The sequence below is a fragment of the Eptatretus burgeri genome, chromosome 1 (genome assembly GCF_056783735.1).
Source record: "Eptatretus burgeri isolate ZD-2024b chromosome 1, Ebu_testis_v1, whole genome shotgun sequence".
Lineage (NCBI taxonomy): Eukaryota > Metazoa > Chordata > Myxini > Myxiniformes > Myxinidae > Eptatretus > Eptatretus burgeri.
Genome location: NC_140961.1, coordinates 15,972,046 through 15,994,643, shown reverse-complemented (window position 1 = coordinate 15,994,643; position 22,598 = coordinate 15,972,046). Strand labels below are relative to the sequence as shown.

The 22,598-nt window shown below is 43.0% G+C and overlaps 1 protein-coding gene across 11 annotated transcripts in view; it reads right to left on the bottom strand.

Moving 5' to 3' along the window:
* LOC147033930 (disintegrin and metalloproteinase domain-containing protein 12-like) overlaps positions 1-17,922 on the bottom strand; it is a 135,776-nt gene extending 117,854 nt beyond the window's left edge. For 10 of the 11 annotated variants that reach the window (XM_085873424.1, XM_085873430.1, XM_085873439.1 and 7 more), the window contains exons 1-3: positions 17,628-17,922; positions 8,591-8,694; positions 396-472 (exon numbers count right to left, since the gene is read on the bottom strand). In XM_085873424.1, the coding sequence (XP_085729550.1) occupies positions 396-472; positions 8,591-8,694; positions 17,628-17,703 (257 nt within the window). In that variant the 5' untranslated portion in view covers positions 17,704-17,922. Of the gene's footprint in view, positions 1-395; positions 473-8,590; positions 8,695-10,108; positions 11,118-17,627 lie in introns of those variants that run through there. The other variant, XM_085873496.1, reaches the window with a different exon arrangement.
* Positions 17,923-22,598: the final 4,676 nt, after the last annotated feature.

Genomic DNA, 22,598 nt, shown 5'->3' with positions numbered 1-22,598 from the left:
AAAAAATCAAGCGGTGTGAATACTTTCTGAAGGCACTGTAATCCTGTCTGTAGCCTGGCATCTGTCAGCACAAGTTTAAACTTCAATCATTTTCATCCTGAATGAGCCTCAGTATCTGGAGAGAAAAATGTGGCACTTGCTACCAATTTGTTAGCATAAAGAAAAATTATTTTCAACCTTTTTTTAGCACTAAGGCACAGACGCATGCACACAGACAGATGGGGACACATGTACATGCACAGACATCTGGATTTGTGCGCATGCAAAGATTAGTACTATTTAAGAAATGAAGCTTCATTTCATACCATGCGAACAGGCGTTTAGTGAGTAAGATGCACAAAAAGGGAATAACATCACAATTTAAACTACACCGGATGAAGTTCCATAAAACAAACCTGCTTTTCTCAAGGACCAAGAGGAAGGTCTCATCATTAACATGGAGGATGACACTGACTTTCTCTGGGTGCAATGCCTGAAAAACAAGTGTCAACTCAATAATGCTTCTTCAGATGCATCATGGGAAATCTAGAGTAATAATCAGAGTCTAAACAGATCAGACAAAGGAACACTTAAAAGATAACAGTGTGAGGTTTCAGGTGTATTTCCATTGTTAATTAAGTTTGGAAGAGCTCATTTTGATAACTATTCGAAAAGCAAATTAAAGATTACGCCTAGCATAGTAAACCACCATGAAATAAAAACTTATAAACGCCTCTCAATCAACCTCATGTCGTTGGTGATTTGAACCGCATCTCATTGTAAGTTTAAGCAATGACCTCCAGATCATAGTGTAATAGCTAATGCTTGTCAAACATTCACTCTATAATACACAACCTCATACTTAAGATCTCAATTGTCACTGGATCACATCCTCAATGGATCGTCTGTTCCTCCCTCTCCAAACAACAGCAATACATAAATATTTAGCGGCCTTTTACTTTTATTGGTCATGGCAGGTCAAACGAGAGCAAAGTCGATGAAGCACCATCGCAAATGTTTCCCAACTCACGCAAACGTGAAAGATGGCAAAACGTTCCACCAGGAATGACCCCAAAAAATAAAATTTCAAACTAAAAAATGAAAATAATAATTTAAAAAAAAACCTTCTTTTGACCCCCATGACCCCAAGTCCACACCTGCTGGGGCATGAACCGCATGTCATATCCAAAAAAATGTTACATATCATGCATCCCCCAATGGTGATTGCATATACAAAGTTTCATTTAAAAAAATGGATTAAAATGTGCCCATAATTACATTTTTTAGTATTTGACCTTTTGACCCCAGCCCAGGGCACCAGGAAGTGGGGCCATAAATTCCACTGCAATCCACCTTCTTGCCACGTAGTGATCATAGCTACCAAGTTTGGTGAATTTATGCACAACTGTATCAGAGGAGATAGTGTGACGGACGGACAGACAGGCAGAGGGACGGACAGACAGGCAGAGAGACGGACAGACAGGCAGAGAGACGGACAGACAGGCAGAGAGACAGACAGACAGACACAGAGACAGACAGCCGAAGATGATTACAATATCCCCCATTTATATTTTTCAAAGCATGGGGATAACAACTAATCAGTTTTACCAATGACTGTTCATCAAACCAGGTTTCTTTATCAGTGCCAATCAACACCGAACTGTGGCTAACGAGCAAGTATATACATAATAATTTGTTAGGGTATATATATATATATATATATATATATATATATATATATATATATATATATATATATATATATATATGTATATCCTAACGGTATATATACCCTAACGGTATTAAATATATATATATATATATATATATATATATATATGTAATACACATTACTTACGCAAGAAAGGTTAGGTAACGGGGGAGGGGGGTGAAGGGGAGAGCCAGGGTTGTTAAATTAAAAAAAAAAAGAAAAAAAAAAAAGGTAGAGGTAGAGAAGAAAAATATAAAATGTGGAGGGTGGAAGAGGTGAGCAAAAGTGACAAGAAAGAGGAAAGGTTTTGAAGAAGTTTGGAGTCATAAAAGCAGGCGTGGTTGTGAAAGGGGGGGGGGAGGTAGGGTATAAAGAGGAAGATGAGTCAAGTCAAAAATTCCACTATATTTACGTATCCAACACGAGCAGGTGTACCTGTCGTTGCCCGGTGCTTTTCTAATCCTGTTGGCATTTTGAAGTAAACAATTTGTTTTTATATTTTTTGTGGGGACCTAAAACACTTCCCAACACCCACTAAGGAATGAGGTCTGGGATCATTCAATATGACCTTTCACAGAGCTACAAAGGCTTAGGAACAATAGAGAAATAAAAATTAAAAAAAGATCCAACTTTTTTGTTTGACGAAATTTGACGAAGATCTGTTCAGCCATCTCTGAGAAAAATTGCGACACACTCACAGACAGACAAACAGACATCTCTCTTATATCATAAATGTGGACAGCTCGAGTGCCTTGAACTTAAAGAAAAATAACTGACGAACTCACAAAAAAACTAAGTGTTCCACTTTCTTCTACGAAGAACAATGTGTACTGGTAGTTGTTACTTTGCTGTGTTATCTCTTCCACCACTCAGCAGCTGAATTATCTCCCCCAATCCTCCAAGCCAAGAATATATCAAATTCCAACACATTTGGTCCAAAGACGTAATTATAACAAGTAAAAGGGACGAAAGGAAGAAACCACAAGTATTCTCACAACACATTAAAGCTATCTTCGACAAATAGAAATCAACAACACAATTGAAACAACAATCTTATCTTCCTTGGATGATCCCGATCACTTCCTTCAACTCGTATGAAAGGTGCATTGGGCCATCTACAGATCGCATAAAGAAGGATGGGGTTGGGCTCAAATTGGGGAAAATAAAGTTGGAAAGGAAAAGGGGACGAAAAAGAGGAGGAGGGATACTGGAGACAAGAGAAACGATTGGAGAGTTCAGGGAGAGAGAGAGGGGGGATTTATATAAAATGAGGTGGAAGAGGGTCTCAATATTTTATGGTCATGACATATGCAGATAGCTCCAGAATTTTTAAAACACCTTGGATTCACATCAAAGCACAATCCGTCATGGGTGGAACACATTTCATCGTTGGCCTTTGAAGGCACACAAAGTATGACAGCAAGTCATTTATTGGCACCATCCAGCTCCTCAAAGCAGACGAACCCTTTGTAAACACACAGAATTACAAGCCTCCCAATGATAAGCCAGAGACTTTGTGAATCACTTGGCTCGTACAGACGAGTTTAAGACTTATTGTTGGCATTATTTGTATTTGGAGCAACAGAGCCATTTTGTACCCTTGGAAGGCAAACTATGCAGCACCGCTGTCTGGTTAAATTCCACCCTTCAAGTTTGTACACAATCGTAAAGTATACACAGTGAACAAACATACAACGTACTGCTGTGGGAATCGGCCTCGTGGGGTAAAACTGTTTAGTTATAACGTGTGTTATTTCTGAGTATTTGTTTAGTAGAAGCATGACGTACTTTTGTGCAAATATATATATATATATATATATATATATATATATATATATATATATATATATATATATATATATATATATATATATATATATATATATATGTTGCGTATATAATAGATAGAGGATTCATCTTCCCTACCATTGTCTGTATCTCCACTATTCATCCCTGTGAGTTTACGTTTTATGTTCTTTCCTCTGTATCTGTCCGCTACGTTCTCTTAAAGCGAGCGCCAAACACCAGATGCCCGAAGGTGTTGGGAAAAACCAACCAGTGCTGTAAAAGGGCACCCGGAATACCTCAGCTCAAGCTCCAGCCGTTACACAAGAGAAGTCAGCCCATGGCTCATGGCGTTGCGGGTACGGCAAAGACACCCCACCCATCAGTTTGGTCGCCACCAATGACAAAGACAGCAGAAGGGTGCATGAGCCGAAAACAAGAGAAGGAGACGCGAGACATCTGAGGAAGAGAAATGGTTGTGGATTCATGAGGGAAGGCTTCGGTTTGTTTTGGTGCAGCCACTCGAGTTGCTCCTCTCTCTATGGCCCGGAACAATTACCCTGCCACTCGAGTTGCACTTCCCTCTCTGGCCCGGAATGATTACCCTGTATCGGTCAGAATGCATTTAGGTCCTCCATGGATCTACCGGCCGGGTTTGAAAACAACCTCTCTTCATGTCCTTGTGCATTCCTTCAGTCGCTATTCCGTCATTTGAATGAAGGCTAAGGCATAGGTTAAATAATATCTCCTGTTTGTACGCTTGATCTGTTCGTGGGAGGGAACAGGATATATTTATGATTGTTACTGTATTAGATTTTAAACGAGGAAACACCAAACGTCGCTTCACTGACGGGAATACTGAAACCGGGGGGGGGGGGGGGAAGAGGGGGGTAGAGGTAGAGGTGTGGGGGAGAGAGAGGGGGAGAGTGGGGAGGTAGAGGGGGAAAGAGAGAGGACGTAGAGAAGGAAAGGGAGAGGAGGTAGAGGGAGAAAGTGAGAAAGAGAGAGAAGGTAGAAGGGGAAAGAGAGAGGAGGTAGAGGGGAGCAAGGAGGGAGGGGGAGCGAGGTGGATGGGGAAAGGAAAGGCAGCGAGAGGTGAGAGGAAGGGAAGGCAGACGTGCGGTGGAACATTGATTACGATTCATTCTGTCTCATCAAAATGCTTCTCCATAGAATAACAGTGAAGTTGGAAACAAAATAATGTTTGAAATCCATTTTCTACCGGTCATACTATAAATTCCGCCGAGAAACAAACACTGCCTGGGCACGTCTGGAGACAAACAATGCCCGGACGTGTCTGAAGCCAAGCCATCCAGAGACAAACACCGCCCAGAGATAAACTCCCGTCCGGACATAAATACCGCACAGACAAGTTCAGATACAAATACCACCCAGACGCATCCGGGGCCAAGCTGTCCAGACACAAACACTGCTTGGACATGTCCGGAGACAAACTCTCATCCGGACATATCTGTGATAAACTCCTGTCCAGACATAACCAGAATCTGGATATGTTCAATGACAGAGAGAGAGAGAGAGAGAGAGAGAGAGAGAGAGAGAGAGAGAGAGAGAGAGAGAGAGAGAGAGAGAGAGAGAGGGTAGAGTGAGGGAGGTGTGGTAGGAGGGTGCTGCATTGTATTGGGATGGGGTAAAGCAAGGATGAGAGAGAGAAGAGAGAGAAGAGAGAGAGAGAGAGAGAGAGAGAGAGAGAGAGAGAGAGAGAGAGAGGAGAGAGAGGAGAGAGAGGAGAGAGAGGAGAGAGAGGAGAGAGAGGAGAGAGAGGAGAGAGAGGAGAGAGAGAGAGAGAGAGAGAGAGAGAGAGAGAGAGAGAGAGAGAGAGAGAGGAGAGAGGAGAGAGAGGAGAGAGAGAGGAGAGAGAGGAGAGAGAGGAGAGAGAGAGGAGAGAGAGGGAGAGAGAGGAGAGAGAGGAGAGAGAGGAGAGAGAGGAGAGAGAGGAGAGAGATGAGAGAGAGAGAGAGAGGAGAGAGAGGAGAGAGGAGAGAGGAGAGAGGAGAGAGGAGAGAGGAGAGAGGAGAGAGGGGAGAGGAGAGAGGGGAGAGAGGAGAGAGGAGAGAGGAGAGAGAGAGAGAAAGGTGTGGGCGGAGGGTGCTGCATTGTATTGGGATGGGGTAAAGCAAGGATGAGAGAGAGAAGAGAGAGAGAGACAGGGGAGTTAGCAGAGAGAATGTTATGCTCTATGAACAACACACACACACACACACACACACACACACACACACACACACACACACACACACACACACACACACACACACACACACACACACACACACACACACACACACACACACACACACACACACACACACACACACACACGTGCTTGGCCGATATTGGCAATTTTTCAGGAATTGACAGGTTGGAGTCAGTGTGATTACTGACTACAGTGTGTACTGTGTACAACCCAGCAACCTTTAGTAGCTTTCACCGAAAAACGATGTTGCATATTTATTTAGACGTTTCAGGGATATGTTCACAAACATTAATCTTTATAAACAGCTGCGTGTGACGGGTGGGAAAAAAATATTTGGCTCGGTAATTTAGAAAACATTAATATGGCAAACGGCTTGGAAATTGGGTGTTAGTTCACAACAACTCGCTCAGAATGACGGAGCACGAACAACTCGCTCAGAATGACGGAGCTAAATCACTCACTCTGGATGACGTAGCGCGGTCCCACTATCGACTGTAGGGTGCTCAGCAAGTGGCTTAGACACTCATGCAAAGGACCGGTTGGCCAGGCTGTGGCTGTAAACCATATATGATCCCTTTAACTTTAAAGCCGGTCTTCACCGTGCCCACAGTCGCTAAAGAAAGTAAATGAATTCATTCAAATAACAACTTTATCCACAAAAGAGTTGCTGTTTAACGTAGAACAACCCTGGAGACGTCGCAAAGTTTAATTGGCCGTGAAATAAACATTGCAGATAATCTGGCACGTTGCCTGCTTGTCTGTGCACACGTCACGTAGTACATCGGTTCGGGGTCCGTGCAAACGTTATAACTTTTAAAACGTCCGTTTTTCACCACATTTGCTTTGTTACCTTGTAGAGCACCTCACGAAACCTCCAAAAATCTAGACACAGCTCGAGCAGAAGCTATGGATAGTCAGTCCCTCTTCGGGACAGGGCATGAGGTCGAGAAGTGAATGCATTAAATCATATAGCTCAATGAAGCTGGTTAATTCTGGCACATTCACAAGTATTTTATTCACTCAATATAATTCTCCAAACAGGAGAAAAAGATAAGTTTAATGCTTTGGAAATTTTGCATTTTCTTGTGTTTATATGGAGAAGGAAGGACAATGGGCATGCTTGCTTCAAGTAAATAGTTTTATTTTAAGACAATTTATTTTTTTTTAATTATCAGATTTCACTCTAGATTTGAACACATTTAATCCACAAGATATCTGATCCTCAAAGCCAAAATAATATTTGACGATATACTTCAATTACTCCGTGAGAGTACATCGTGCAAAATTGCATCGTTATATAATGCATGAAATCGCTCCAAGCTCCTAATTTGAAAACTAGAGCACTTACAAAAGTGATGTAAACGGAGATTCATAACGATGATGAACAGGCATTCGATAATGAGTGAGGACGGTGAAAAATACAAAACTATCGTGAATAAATCGTTCCGGCCTGTTCCAAGTTAAAGCATGGTTGAGCAGGCCAATTCGCTTTAAGACCCCATGGAGAGCTGTGACCGATGATGCCCCTCATGAAGGATATAATTAAATAAGGTCATTAAATGTCTTCAAAAGGAATGTTTTGATTAACCCAAACACCCAATTTTCAGTCATACACTTCCTTGGAATTTTCTTAGTAGGCATGCAAAGTTTCAGGCTGCTCGCTTTTATGGTTTGGGAGTAATGGAGGACACACACACACACACACACACACACACACACACACACACACACACACACACACACACACACACACACACACACACACACACACACACACACACACACACACACGATTTCAGAGCCAAAGTACTGTTAAACTACAGGTTTCTTTTCAGTTTCATGTTCAAACTAGAAAAGCACTCGGTAGAGCGCATACCTCTGACAGGCTGAACGGTTTATGTTTTGTCTCCAAATGATAGGCCGGATATGGATCCGGACCTGAATCAAAATCGAATCCGTTTGTTCTCGTCACCTGGCCAACTCATCCACCAAGTTTTGTCATAACTCGTCCACAACTTTTTGAAATATCATGCTATATATCGTTTTTGGCCCCTCCTCTCAATGGTGAAGAATCGCTGAGGAAGTTTTTAAAAAAAATTCATGTATCCAGATCCGGATCTTCTGTAAAATTGAAACAATTCTTCCTTATCACACACCCAAATTCCCCACCAACTTTCGTCTAAATCTGTCCACAACTTTTTGAAATATCCTGTTCGCAGACAAACAGAGAGACAGACAGACAGGAGTGAAAACTTAACCTCCGTCCACCTTTGTGGCAGAGGTAAATCTGACATTCAATGCAAATTAAGTTGTTCATCATAGACTGACGTTTGCAGACAGACAGACAGACAGACAGACAGACAGACAGACAGATAGAGTGAACCAATTGCTTTACCCCCCTTTTTGCTTCGTGCATGCAGGGTAATAAGATGCCCAAAATACTTTAGATTCGTCCAATCACAAAGAGAGTCACATGAATCGAAACCAGTTTGAGCACGACGCCCATGATTTCAATACAATTGAAATAAAAACTTCTCGAAGGAATACGTGGAGAAAACGAAAGAGAAAGAGAAACAATGCTGTGACTAAAGATAGAGAAGGGATTTTCAGATGTGCCTTTGGGACGTGCTCTAACACTCAACTACCGGGTGAGAAGCTAAAGCAAGGAGAAAGCAAATAAGTAAATAAATAATGATCATAATAAAAAGAAGAAAGTATTGACAATTCAATTCAATTTGAACCAAATGAGGCATAAAATTGAAAACATACCAACGGGCCATCAAAGTGTGCTTGTGAACTGGCGTTGAGACTTTTTCATTGTGTATTCCAAGAAGTACCACCAAGAACAACGTACACCATTGTGGAAAAAAAAACCCCCAAAAAAACCTCACAAACATTACCGTGGAATTCAATTCTCGTTTCTTCCTGTTTACAAAGTGGGGCACAGCGATTGTGTAGGAATCCAGTTCATCCAATTGCCGAGTCCTCTCCAGTGACAATGTTTCTGAAAAGACCAGAAAAAGACTTAATTTAACATTCCTTAAGTAGCCTCGATCAACCAAAAAGTCAAACTCCAAATTAGCATTTCACTTGAACGCTTCAATGGCCAAAAATTAAAGAAACAATCAAATGCTTCCTCAAAATATACAACACCGTTTCAATATTTCTTATTTCTTCAGCGACGCTGTCGAAGTAAGGCCCACGGAGGAGCTTGTACAGAAATCAGATGCACGACAAGGACGTAAGAAGCTCAAATATGAGGGGCACTGAACAGGTTATATGAACAAGGTACTCAGTAGTCCAAAAAAAAAGGCAATATTTGTTATTTTTCAATACACAAGGGGTAAGGAAATCGATATTCTTACAAATGACATACTGGAAAATAAACATGATGTTTTTTTTAAGGCGATTGCGAGTATTTTGCTTTATGAACGTCCAATGTAGACTTCCAAGACGTGCATTCAGCGCCCAAGAAAGAACAGTTTTGCAGAGGTTGTCAGCCATTGGCTGAATAGCCTATAAAAGAGAGAGAGAGAGGGAGAGAGAGAGAGAGAGAGGAAAAAGAAAGAGAAAAAAGGAGAAAACCCCAACAAGCCCCAGCACGACCATCGCAAATCCCTATCAACCACGTTTCCTCCCCACATAAACCCCCTTCCCCTTCTCAATGCAGTTATTGAAGGATCAGTTTAATGGACTCTTGAGAGTCTTCGATATGTAGCTCAGAAATGAACAACAAGGACATTTGTAACCAAGTGAGAAATGAACACGGAGCTGGGTTTTGAACCCCGGATCCAAGTATTACGAGCCGTGGGTTCAGAATGGAAAAACAAAAAATATCAACCCACGAGTCAAAATTACTCGCTCTCTCTCAAAATAACTTTTTAAATCCAAATATGCCATACATGTGCTGATGTATCGTACCAATTCTGCTTTTGGTCAAACGACAAAATGTATCGTTACGGCATGTGGTCTTTGAACACATTCATTTAACAGTCACACTACACATCAAACTGAAAAAAATAAATGAAAAAAAATTAAATCCATTAGACTGGAAACTCGTCTTGCAATGGGAGGCCTAACGCCAAGCAATGCAAATTGGTCAATTTCCTGTTGTGTGGTTAATCGTCAGGATGCCCCAGCACATCCTTTTCACGGACCTTACATGACTGTTTTCAGAGTCAAAAGGGCATGACATGTTAACGGCAAGCACACAGGATGCCAAGCTCACCCACAAGGAAATGGGAAGGTGTTAAATAAACAAATAAATAAATAACCTCACTCAAAATGGCATCAGATTTCATTTTCCAAATTAATTCCTCCATCCATACTCATGATCACTTTGATCCCCAAATTATCCCATTGCCAAGCACACAGTTGTTTTTTTTTTGTCATTGTGATGTTTCCCCCCTCTCTCTCACCTCTTTTTGCCTGTTAGTTGTTAGTTGGTTTGTTCCTTTTTTGTTTCATCCCTGCTTTCCTCTTCCTCTTCTTGCTATGGTTCATTCAGTTTGTGTGCAGCTTGGTCACCCCCCCATGTGTTCTTCTCCCCCTCCCCTTGATCTCACTCTCACTTCTACTCTGCTGTTGGGGTTTCCCCGTTTCCTGTCGTTCCCTTCCTTTCTGATCTAGCTCTTCGACAAGCCTCAATCATGTACACAAAAAATTGTAGTCTTTCAAAACTGGGAAACAAAGCATAAACAAAGATACATAAACTATGGGGGAGGGGGGGCAGTGGTGGAGGGATTGGGAATGGGGGAATAGGACAGTGGAGGAACGGGGCATCTTTACCAAAGCTAAACCTGGATGATTCCAATGCACCAGGTGTACTCTTAGCATTTAAAACTTGATGTGATTTCATCATAACTAGTAAAAGGCATCCACAACCATCCTTGCCCATGTGATGGAATGTCAACCGAGGACCTCAGTTTTTTTATTAAATATAAAATGTCAAGGCTCGTATAAGAGCTAACACACAGAACGTATCACAAGGGGAGCAGGAGACAAGTGGCACAGGAGAGGGAAGCACGAAACAGTGGGGAACAGAGACATTAGGAGATCTGTGGACGGGAGAGGGATGGGGTGGGGTACACAGGGTAAACAAGATGGACACTACAGGGACTTTCAGGAAGGAAAGCAGGGAATTTGAAGGAAGTGGGTTTTGGGTGGATTAATGGGGGTAGAAAAGATCATGGTTTTGGGTGGGGGAAGATAACAGATGGTGGTGAATAGCTGTTTTGAAAACCTGGAGGGAAGAGTGGGATTGAAGAGTGTGTGAGGGTTTCTTCCAAAGGCAGGAAAAAAGAGGAATTAAAGAGAGAAGGTGAGCAGTGATTATTGATTTTGTTAATTTAACCAGAGAGGGGTTGCTGGCAGACCGACCTTGAGCACCCTGCGGGAATATGGGCAGGACAGACAGCAGACAGAGCGGGGGAGGGGGGTGAGGCCAGCGAGGAGACGGTAGAAATCAGAAAGACCACTGACCTGCCTGGGGTGAGAGAGTGAGAGGCCCAAAGACTCAGCCTCATTGTGGGAGATACCAATGATCCCAAATGCCTTGGTTTCCACAGCGTGAAGCCGAGAAAGGTGAGAGGCAGGAGCACCAGCCCAGAGGGGAGAGCAGTACTCCATGAGGCTGCAGGTGAAAGCTTTGTATGTGGTCAGGAGCTCAGGTGTGCCAAGGAAGGACTTTGTACGATGGAGGATGGCTTGGAGATGTGGCTTTCCGAGGAAAGATCATGGCAGCTAGTGAGACCCAAAAGCTTGAATGAAAGGACTTGTTTAAGAGGATTGCTGAGAAAGTAGAATTGGGGGGGTGGGGGGGGTAAGTTCCAGACGGTCCTTTCGGAGAGACATAGTGAGAGTGTGAGATTTGTCAGGGTTGAAGGACATGTTCCACGTGTTGGACCAGCTTGTGATTTTATCCAGATCTGCAGAGAGTGAAACGGCTGCTGCTTGCCAATCTGAGGGAGGATAGATGGTACGACAGAGGGTGGAGTCAACAGCAAAGAGATAAAGAGGACGAGTTGAACACTGGTGGTTGTAATCGGGGTGCGCAAGAGAAGGTTATCGGCCGAAATTTTTTCTTATTTTTAAATAACCATGTGGTTCAGGGTGGAGGGGATGCAAATTATCTATGTAAATGTGATGATATGTAAATATCGTATAGTGCTGCTCATGGTGAGGAGGTATGAATATTTTAAGTCAAAACTAGAAAACATGTTCTCCATATTCTCATAATAAAGGTTTGTTGAAAAACTTCTGATGAAAGCTCAAATGGTAAACTCGGAAGCATCTCAAAAGGCAAGTTGACAAGAAGAAACAAGAGATTTTAAAAAAAACAACAAAACTCTGTTGTCTCACGCTACGCAGTATCCTTTGACATTTTCAGCCATTTATTAATTAGCCTTCTCCATCTTCTCAGAATAAAGGTTTGTTGAAAATTTCATGACAAAAACTCAAATAGTAAAAATGTTATGGTGTGTGTGTGTGTGTGTGTGTGTGTGTGTGTGTGTGTGTGTGTGTGTGTGTGTGTGTGTGTGTGTGTGTGTGTGTGTGTGTGTGTGTGTGTGTGTGTGTGTGTGTGTGTGTGTGTGTGTGTGTGTGTGTGTGTGTGTGTAACACGTTATATTGTGAATGGTTCCTGCAGTCGTAAAAACAATAAAGAATGGTGCCGTTGGCAAGCTAAAAAATCAATTTACAAGGTGAGAAATCTCCAACTCAATTTACTTGTTTGAAAAGCTAATAATCGATGGAATTGGTTGAAAAACTAATAATCGATGGACTTGGTTGGAAAGCCAATAATCGATGGACTTGGTTGGAAAGCCAATGATTGATCGACTTGGTTGGAAAGTTAACAATCGATGAACTTGGTCGGAAAGTTTATAATCGATGGACTTGATTGGAAAGCTAATAATCGATCAACTTGGTTGGAAAGTTAACAATCGATGGACTTGGTTCGGAAAGCTCATAATCCGTGTACTTGTTTGGAAAGCTAATAATTAATTCATGTACTTTGTTGGAAAGCAAATAATCGATCTACTTGGTCGGAAAGCTAACAATCGATGGACTTGGTTGGAAAGCTAACAATCGATGGACTTGGTCGGAAAGCTAATAATCCGTGTACTTGTTTGGAAAGCTCATAATTAATTCATGTACTTTGTTGGAAAGCTAATAATCGATGGACTTGGTTGGAAAGCTAACAATCGATGGACTTGGTCGGAAAGCTAATAATCCGTGTACTTGTTTGGAAAGCTCATAATTAATTCATGTACTTTGTTGGAAAGCTAATAATCGATGGACTTGACTAGAAAGCTAATAATCGATGGACTTGGTTGGAAAGTTAACAATCAATGGACTTGGTTGGAAAGCTAATAATCCATGTACTTGGTTGGAAAGCTAATAATCGATCTACTTGGTTGGAAAGTTAATAATAATCGATCTACTTGGTTGGAAAGCTACTAATCGATCTACTTGGTTGGAAAGTTAACAATCGATGGACTTGGTCAGAAAGCTAATAATCCATGTAGTTGTTTGGAAAGCTAATAATCGATGAACTTGGTTGGAAAGCTAATAATCGATTTACTTGAAACAAAAAATTGTGTCCGTTTAATCAGAAAGCTGCCCGTTTTGAAAGTCAGTCTTTCCAGGTGGGAAGAGGAAGAAGCAGTATTAAGAGCTTAATGTAGCAGATCAAACGATACCATTTTGAGCTCACCTGAACTTTAGTCTGGTGAGCTTATGTGATCTAGCAGAGTCTGTAGGTAAGTCAGTCAGTGAGTCAGTAAACACTTGGCCTTATTACTGAAAACCAAACACATAAAACCAAACACAAGAAACTTGGCCACAAAATCTACGCTTATTAACGGGTTGAAATCAGGCCTAAAACACAAAAACTTCCTGCTCAACCCGACAGAGGTCATTGCATCAGCAGCACAGCCGTGCCCCCAGCCAAAACCATGACCTGTAACCTGTAAAACATGACCGGTAAACATGTATCACTGTAATCAGCATCAATAAGGCTTCCATTCAACCAATTCCATGATCATATTCTGCGCATGAACAAAATTTCGATATTTTATGACGTCATTGACTGTTGCTCCTGATCCAGGTGAGCTTCATCACCCGTGGTCCTATTTTTAGCTCGCCTGTTGGAAGAACAGAGAGCTATAGCGATACCCCCGGCATGAGCGTGAACATGAAAATGTTAAAGTTTTTGGTGAAAGTTATTTATAAGCTTGCCATTCATTTAATATGTGTACTTGGATGCTGATATTTGGCATGGAGCTTCCTTTGGGGTATATTATTGATGTAGTAAAGTTGAAATTAAAAAATAATTTAAAATGTTTAAAATTTTTGACCTGTTTGGAACTTAACTTTTTTGTAGCACATCAACGTTAAAGCTTTTGGTGCAAGTTATTTAGAAGCTTGCCATTCTTTTAATATGTGTACTTGGATGCTGATATTTGGAGTATATTATTGACATAGTGAAGTTAAAATTAAAAAATAATTTAATTTTTTTTTTATTTCAACCTAAGATGGTGTCAAAGCCACCCAATGCTCGCCTGTTTATACTAGACGCTTGCCATTCATTTAATATGTGTACGAGTTTACTGATTACAATGTACAAATACATATATTGCTTTAAAATTATTTGGATCAGACTTCACTGCAATGCTTTATAAAAAATATTATTAGACGAGTCTTTTAAAAACGATAAATTTATAAACAGGCGAGCATTGGGTGGCTTTGACACCAACTCTCTGGTTATTACGTACAATATATATATATGAGTACATGAAGGGAGCACATAAAACAAGCACAGCCATGACAGCAGCAACAACGTGGTACAAATATAGACACGGTGACACCACTGACAACACCTGCGACCTCTGCCAGGCCACCCCACACAATAAAACACATTATGGAAGACGGCGCAGTCCTACCAAGAGCAGATCTTAAATGTGAGGGATCTGCTTCGCTCCTGGGACAGCGATTGCCTAACTCCGTGCCAGGGGTCTGTGCGAACATAATTGACCGGGACTAATAAACAACAACTACAGCTTTGTGTTATAAAAATCCTTTTAACCTCAGTCATCGAAGCTGGAAGGAGGTTAAGTTTTCACCCCAGTCTGTGTATTTGTCTGTTTGTGTGCAGGATATCTCAAAAAGTTGTGGACCGATTCGGACGCAACTTGGTGAGCAGGTTTGGTGGATGACAAGGACGAACTGATTAGATTTTGGTGAAGATCCAGATCCGGATATGAGAATTATATAATTATTAAAGTGATTCTTCGTCATTGAGAGATGGGGCTAAACCGACATATCGCACGACATTTCAAAAAGTTATTGGGCCCGATATGTTCTACTGGATCAAGCATTGCGTGGGGGAGGTGTGCGCTCCACCGAGTGCCCTTCCAGTTTTGTATGTTTCACGCCATTTTACATCTTCATCGAGACTCATGGATAGGTATGCACTATGTTTGTGAAGTGAAACATGCTGTCTTTTGATTGAACCCATCAGTGAAGTGACAGGTAGGAACGGATAGTAGACCATACAAGTGGGGGCATTAACCAGTCCCTCAAGACAGGTTCTTTGGTGGTCTGAAATTCATATAAAAGTGCATTGGTGTCTCCTTCCGTGCTAACCCGACACAATGCATGTACAAGCTCCTCTAAGTACACAACAATGTGATCAACGTTCTAAACAAACTAGAACGGCACTCGGTAGAGTGCATACCTCCGCCAGGCTGAACAGTTTACGTTTCGTTTACCACTGAAAGGCCAGATCTGCATCTGGACCTGAACCAAAATCGAATTGGCTTGTTCTTGTCACCGAACCAACTCGTCCGAATCCGTCTGTAACTTTTTGAGACATCATGCCATATATCTTTTTCCGTGCCCTCTCTCAATGGTGAAAAATTCTCGAATCTGGATAGTCACCAAAATTGAATCCATTCGGCCTTGGTGCACACCAAACCTGTCCACAAAGTTTTGTTTGAATCCTTCCAGAACTTTTGGAGATATCTTGTTCGCAGACAGACAGCCAGACAGACAGGGGTAAAAACATAGCCTCCGCCCATTGGTGGAGGTATTAGAGGTGTTTGAACTGTTCGGTGTCTACTCATACATTTCCACATAGGTACGGCTGTGCAGGTGGAGGTAACCTGAAGAGAATCCATTATAGCTATGTCATCTGGTTCATCTCCGCGTTTCAAAACGAAAATTAATAATAATGGGAAATACTTGGGTTTGAAGAGGAACCGGGCGTAGTGGCGTGCACCTGTAATCCGGCTACTCGGAGGCTTGGGTTGAAGGATCGCTTGAGGACGGGTGCTCTGCGCTGGGCCATGCTATGAGAGGGTGGATCCCGGACAGCCCGGAATCATGGCGAAAACCAATCCTTATCCCTGTGTCGTAAGAGGCGACCAGGGTTGCGTCAGGAAGGGCATCCGGCGTAAAACCTGTGCTAAATCAGTATGCGGATCATAACGGATGATCCGCTGTGGCGACCCCTAACGGGAGCAGCCGAAAGACGAACAACAACTTGGGTTTGAAGAGGAATAAAAGCTGTTGGAAGAAGGTAAAGGTCAGGTTGAGATGAAGGTTATTGAACCAACCAGCCAACCACATGAATAGAACATTCGGTTATGTTTACAGTCTGAGCGTTACCACATTCCCAAGCAAGGAAGGAAGGAAGGAGGAAGAAAGAGATGAAGTAACATGTACAGAGAGGAACCTGTGATTCACTGTACAGTCAACGGTAAACCATTAACTGGAGGGAAGGATGGAAAATCCTTTCAAGGAAAGGAATGAAAAGTAAACTCCACTTCAATGTTCCATCCCGTGCCCAAAAATCATTTGCAAAAGACATCATCAACAGAGGAGAAAATCAGGCAGCACACAGCACATGAAGATCAACTGTCTACAGGGGGTTTGGTTTGAGTTTGGGGTTGGGGTTTTGCACTGTGATGGGCTGTGGGGGTACTTGACATGGCAAGGGGTCTGAAGTGTGCAAGAGCACGGTGGTGGGGGAGGGGGGTAATGTTTGGTTGTGCCGCAGCACGGCAGGGGAGGGGATGAGGTTGGGGTGTGTTATAGCATGAAATTGGGGGGAGGAGGTTGGGATGTGCTATATCACGTCATTGGAGGGGGGGGTTGGAGGTTGGGGTGTGCGATATCATGTCATTGGGGGGGTTGGAGGTTGGGGTGTGCTATAGCATGGCAGGGGGAGGGGGAGGTTGGGGTGTGCTCTCGCATGGTGGGGATGGAGGTTGGAGGTTAGTCTATGCTATAGTACGGCAGGGGGAAGGGGTGTGCAAAAGGCGACAGGACAGCATGACACTCATGAATAAACAGCAAAGCACAAAGAACAAACGAATAAAAACATTAAAGAAAGAAAAGTAAGATTTAAATGTTGATTCGAACCCAATCCCCCCCCCCCCCGCCATGCTGGAGGCAGAAAGTTCTGGTTCAAGCACAAACTGTTCGATCGTTTGTTTTACACTGTTTACAGTAAGTAATCCATGAGGTTGGTGGAGGAGGTGTGGGTATCGCGTCGTGTCACGTGGAAGCGGAATGACACAGATAAACATCATCGTCATGTTTGAATGAATCACTAAGGATGTTACCGGTTAACTAGACAATGGACAAACGGCACAAATGCCTTGACATATGGCACACGGTGTGGGATTTCAAGCTGCGTTCCCCAGACTACGAGTCAGGACTCAGCCATGAGGAACATAAAGACATCATCTACAAAAAGGACTCACGTAAAAGGGAACCGCAACACCCAAACCACCACCCGAAAGGTCCATTTCGGGACACGACGTTCACGGTTTGTGGATATCGGCACGGGGTCCCCCCCCCCGTCCCCCATGCGGAGTTTCTCGTCTCGCTGAGGAAGCGATCGACAGGGTGGTGGAACCTGGAAACGCTTACCGTGCGAGGCCGAACACAAGTTGCTCAAAGGTTCCGAGGCGAGAACGCACAGGACGAAGCAGAGACACTGCGCCATGGCCACGAGGGGCCTATCGGACTCGGTCGCGGCTCCAAACCATACTAGCGAACCTGTCTGGGTATCTCTCTATATACCCCATCGAGGCGTGTGGTGCGGTGTGTGTGAGTGAGTGGTGTGTGTGTGTGTGAGTGTGGCAAAGGGTGAGTGATCTGGCTCCTCCTCTTCCTCCTCCTCCATCATTGATCACTGGGTTCGTCCTCTCACTTTCAATTTTGATTGCACTCTCCACCCTTTCCTCTTCCGACAGTGAAAATGTAATATTTTTAACCAACATTAACTTTTCTCACATTCCTCCAATAAACGACTCCACTCTCCCCTCACTGTTCTCGAACAGGACACTTTCCATCCCCTCTTCATTCATTTCTCCCCTCTCTCCTCCCCCCCCGCTTTCTTTGCCCACTCCTATCTCTCTCTCCCCCCCTACTTTACCCACTCCTCTCTCTCCCCCCCCCCCGAATTTACCCACTCCTCTCTCCTCCCCTTCCCCCCCCGAATTTACCCACTCCTCTCTCCTCTCCCTCCCCCCCCCGAATTTACCCACTCCTCTCTCCTCTCCCTCCCCCCCGAATTTACCCACTCCTCTCTCCTCTCCCTCCCCCCCGAATTTACCCATATATATATATATCTCTCTCTCTCTCTCTCTCTCTCTCTCTCTCTCTCTCTCTCTCTCTCTCTCTCTCTCTCTCTCTCTCTCTCTCTCTCTCTCTCTCTCTCTCTCTCTCTCTCTCTCTCTCTCTCTCTCTCTCTCTCTCTCTCTCTCTCTCTCTCTCTCTCTCTCTCTCTCTCTCTCTCTCTCTCTCTCTCCCTCTTACTTTACCCACTCCACTCTCACTTTACCTACTCCACTCTCTCTCCCTCTTACTTTACCCACTCCTCTCTCTCTTACTTTGCCCACTCCACTCTCCCTCTTACTTTACCCACTCCACTCTCACTCTCCCTCTTACTTTGCCCACTCCTCCTTCGCTCCCCCTTACTTCACCCACTCCTCCCTCGCTCCCCTTACTTCACCCACTCCTCTAAACCATTGTGGCCTGTTCCAACTCGAGGGATTGTTGAGCCGGTCGAACAAAATGGCAAATTCAGATGCGAGTGAGGTGACCGAGGATGCACCTTCAGACCCCAGCGAGGAAGAGCGAGGTGACGAGTGTATGCCTTGATAAAGGATATAATTAAATAAGGCCGTTAATTATCTTCAAAAGGGGTGTTTTAATTTAGTGTAGTAGATAGTAGAAAAATCGTGCAAATTGTGATACAAGCATCAAATTTGGCATTTCTCTTCTGCAGGGCTTTCTGATCAAATCTGCCTGATTGGCCATTTGAAAATCCAAATTTTTAAGAAAAAAAAAAAAAAAAACTTTAAGAAAAATTGAAGTCACAGCTGGCTGAAATTCTTGAAGCGCAAGTGAACATCCCAGACAGAGAACCAACGGGAGATGCAGTCATCATTGATGGCTCAGCACTTATCAATGCCCTACCTCCACGCACTTCAAAGATATTTGATGACTATGCTAAAGAAGATATCATCCCAAAGGTGGAATCCTATGGTGCCAGGTACGAGAGGGTGGACGTAGTGATTGATGTGTACAAGAAGTCAAGTCTGAAGTCCGAGGAAAGGTCGAAAAGGGGGCAAGGAATCAGAAGAAGAGTGACAGGAACCAGTAAGACCCCAAGTAACTGGAGAAGCTTTCTTCGAGATGACAGCAACAAGACAGCTGTTTCACTTCCTTGCGGAAAAGATGTGTGAAGCACAGATGACAAGCACTGTCATTGTCACAAAAGGAGAAGATGCCATTAGCAACACAAGAAAGTCACTGGATGCTGTGTCTCCATGTTGTCATGAAGAAGCTGACACTCGAATATTTGTACACGCCAGGGATGCAACGACGGATGGTAGCAAGTCCATTATCATTAAGGCTAATGACACGGACGTACTAGTCATCGCAATATCTGTACTGCCATCCTTACAGGAACGAGGTCTTGAGAACATGTGGATTGCCTTTGGCCAAGGAGCCAAGGCACGATGGATTCCAGTCCATGAGGTAGTTTCTGCAATAGGGCCTGAGAAAGCTTGAGGGATCCCATACTTCCATGCGTTCACTGGATGTGACGTCGTGTCTGCCTTCCGTGGTAAAGGGAAGAAAACTGCATGGCAGACTTAGAACGTCTTTGATGATGTTTCTGAAACATTCATCAATGTCAGTCAGCATCCAACATTGATTCGTGATCTTGACTTTTTTGAAGTTTTTTTTTTTCAAATAATTCAAAATTTGGATTTTCAAATGGCCAATCAGGCAGATTTGATTAGAATCCCCTGGAGAACAAATGTGCCAAATTTGATGCATGTATCATCATTTGCATGATTCCTCTCAAAAATTGCTGTTATCTGCCCCACTAATTAGCCCAAACATTCAGTCTTCATTCATGCACCACCTTGGAGATGCCTTCCTATGCATGCAAAATTTCAGGCTGCTAGGTTTCATCGTTTTAGAGATATGGAGGACACACACACGTTAGTTTCAATAAAACAACAGGACTGGAGTTTAATTTATACCAGTATTGGAGTAAACAGAGGCAAGTTAAGAAAATAATTTGGCAAGCAAAAAGAGAGTATGAGAAGGACATGGCTAAGAATATTAAAAATAATAGCAAGGAATTATTTAAGTATATCAGGGGTAAGGAACTGGTTAGGACAAGTGTGGGCCCATTGGGAATTAGCACAGGGAGAGTGGTTAGTGAGGAAAGTGAGATGGCAGGCTTATTAAGATATTTTGCTTTCGCATTTACACAAGAACAGTCAGGAGAATTGCCAATAGCTGAGAGTATCTATCAAAGAAGTGAGGAAGGGCTTTTACAGAAGATCCAGGTTGGAGTGGAGGAAGTGAAGGAACAGCTCGGTATTATCTAAGAGAAGATAAGGCTCCAGGTCCAGATAATATGCAACCGAGAGTATTGATGGAGGTGGCTGAGCAGGTAAGTGAGATATTAACGGATATTTTCAATAGTTCCCTGGAGTCAGGACAGGTACCAGAGGATTGGAGAGTAGCAAATGTAACACCATTATTTAAGGATCCAGAGAAGAATTGGGAAATTACAGACCTGTTAGTTTGACTTTAGTTGTGGGGAAGGTGTTGTAGACATTAATTAAGGACCAGACGAGGAACCATTTAAACAAATACAAACTAATTAAAGGTAGTCAGCATGGGTTTACCAAAGGTAGTACCTGTCCAACAAATCTTTCAGAGTTCTATGAAGCAGTATCTGATTGGGTGGATGATTGAAAGGCAGTGGACACAGTATATCGAGACTTTAAGAAGGCATTTGATAAGGTACCACATCCGAGGTTGTTAGCCAAGGTGAGGGCTTGTGGAGTGGCTGGTCAGGTAGCTAATTGGATTGCAAACTGAATTAATCCTACGAAGGAAAGAGTGGCTGTGAGTGGGAGGATGTCTTGCTGGGAAGATGTAAGTCATGGGGTTCCTCAGGGATCAGTACTCAGACCATTACTATTAACTATTTACATCAATGATTTGGGTAATGGGGTGAAGAGTAAGCTTTCCACATTTACAGATGACACAAAGCTTGGAGTTAAGGTGGATAGCAGAGGAGGTGGTAATCAGATACAAGAAAGTACTAATACTTGCATAGATTGGGCAAAAGATTGGCAGACGTAATTAACCTGAGCAAGTGTAAGGTGTTGGGGATGGGGAAGAACAATGAAAATAGAGATTACAGGATGCAAGGAGTATTTTTGGAGCGTGTCACACAGGAGAAGGATCTGGGGGTGGTAATAGATATCGGAGTAAGCAGGTAGCACAGTGTCAGGCAGCTATAGGTAAAGCAAATCGGGTTTGGGTTGTACTTGTAAGGGGATCCTCAGTATAATTCACAGACTGGTGTTTGTTTGTTGCACTACTCCTACAGTTCTGGGCCGATTACATCCAGACTTGCTACAAAGGACCGGTATGACCCCAATTGGTGCGTAGGTGTTTTTATCTTTGCTGGTGGTCTTGTGGGATGTAGGGGAAATGCAAATTGTCTGCATAAATGTGTATCGTGTAGTGCCGCCTCCAGGTGGGAGAGGGTATTACAAGTTCCCACCCTTTACAATGCGGACCAGTATTCCTGTCCCCACGTTTTCCAGTGCAGTGAGGTCTTTTGAACTATAAGCAGAAGTTATGTTTTTTGCTTCATGCACGTAACTCGGGTTATTTTTATTTTCAGTAGCGATTGAGGTAGCTGTCGGTTACTTATACACCACCCAAATAAAGGTATGTGTCAGAAGAACATGGTGCATGCTTGGAACAAGATCGCCTGTTGCATGGGTGCTCTACGAGTCAATTATAAATCAAAAGAGGTGTTGTTAACATTGTGCAGGAATTTAGTGAGGGCCACATCTTGAATATTGTGTGCAGTTTTGGTCACCACAACTTTGGAAGGACATCGATGCCAAAGAGAGGGTTCAGCACAGTGCTTCCAGATTGATTCTGGGCCAAGCTAGACTCAGCTATGAGAAGCGGCTGAAGGAGACAGGGATGCATACACTAGAAAGGAGGCGGTTACGAGGAGATGTGTTAGAAATGTTTAAGATAATGAAGGGTATTGATAAAAATAAGTGGAGATGCATTCATTATTCAACAGAGTAGACAGTGATCAGACCAGGGGCCATAGCCTGAGAGTAAAGGAGAGTCAAGACAGTTGTATGTGAGGGTGTGGGGGTGGTCTCATCAAAAACTCATGGTGTGTAATTGATGTTGTGTGTTTGTCACCCAAGAACTGCCTTTGCCCAGTCCCCCACCCCCCCCCCCAGAAAAAAAATACAAAAACACTGCAGAATAAGCAATAAAACAAATCATTTTGCATTTTTTTTCTTTTTGGGGTCTGGTTTATTAATT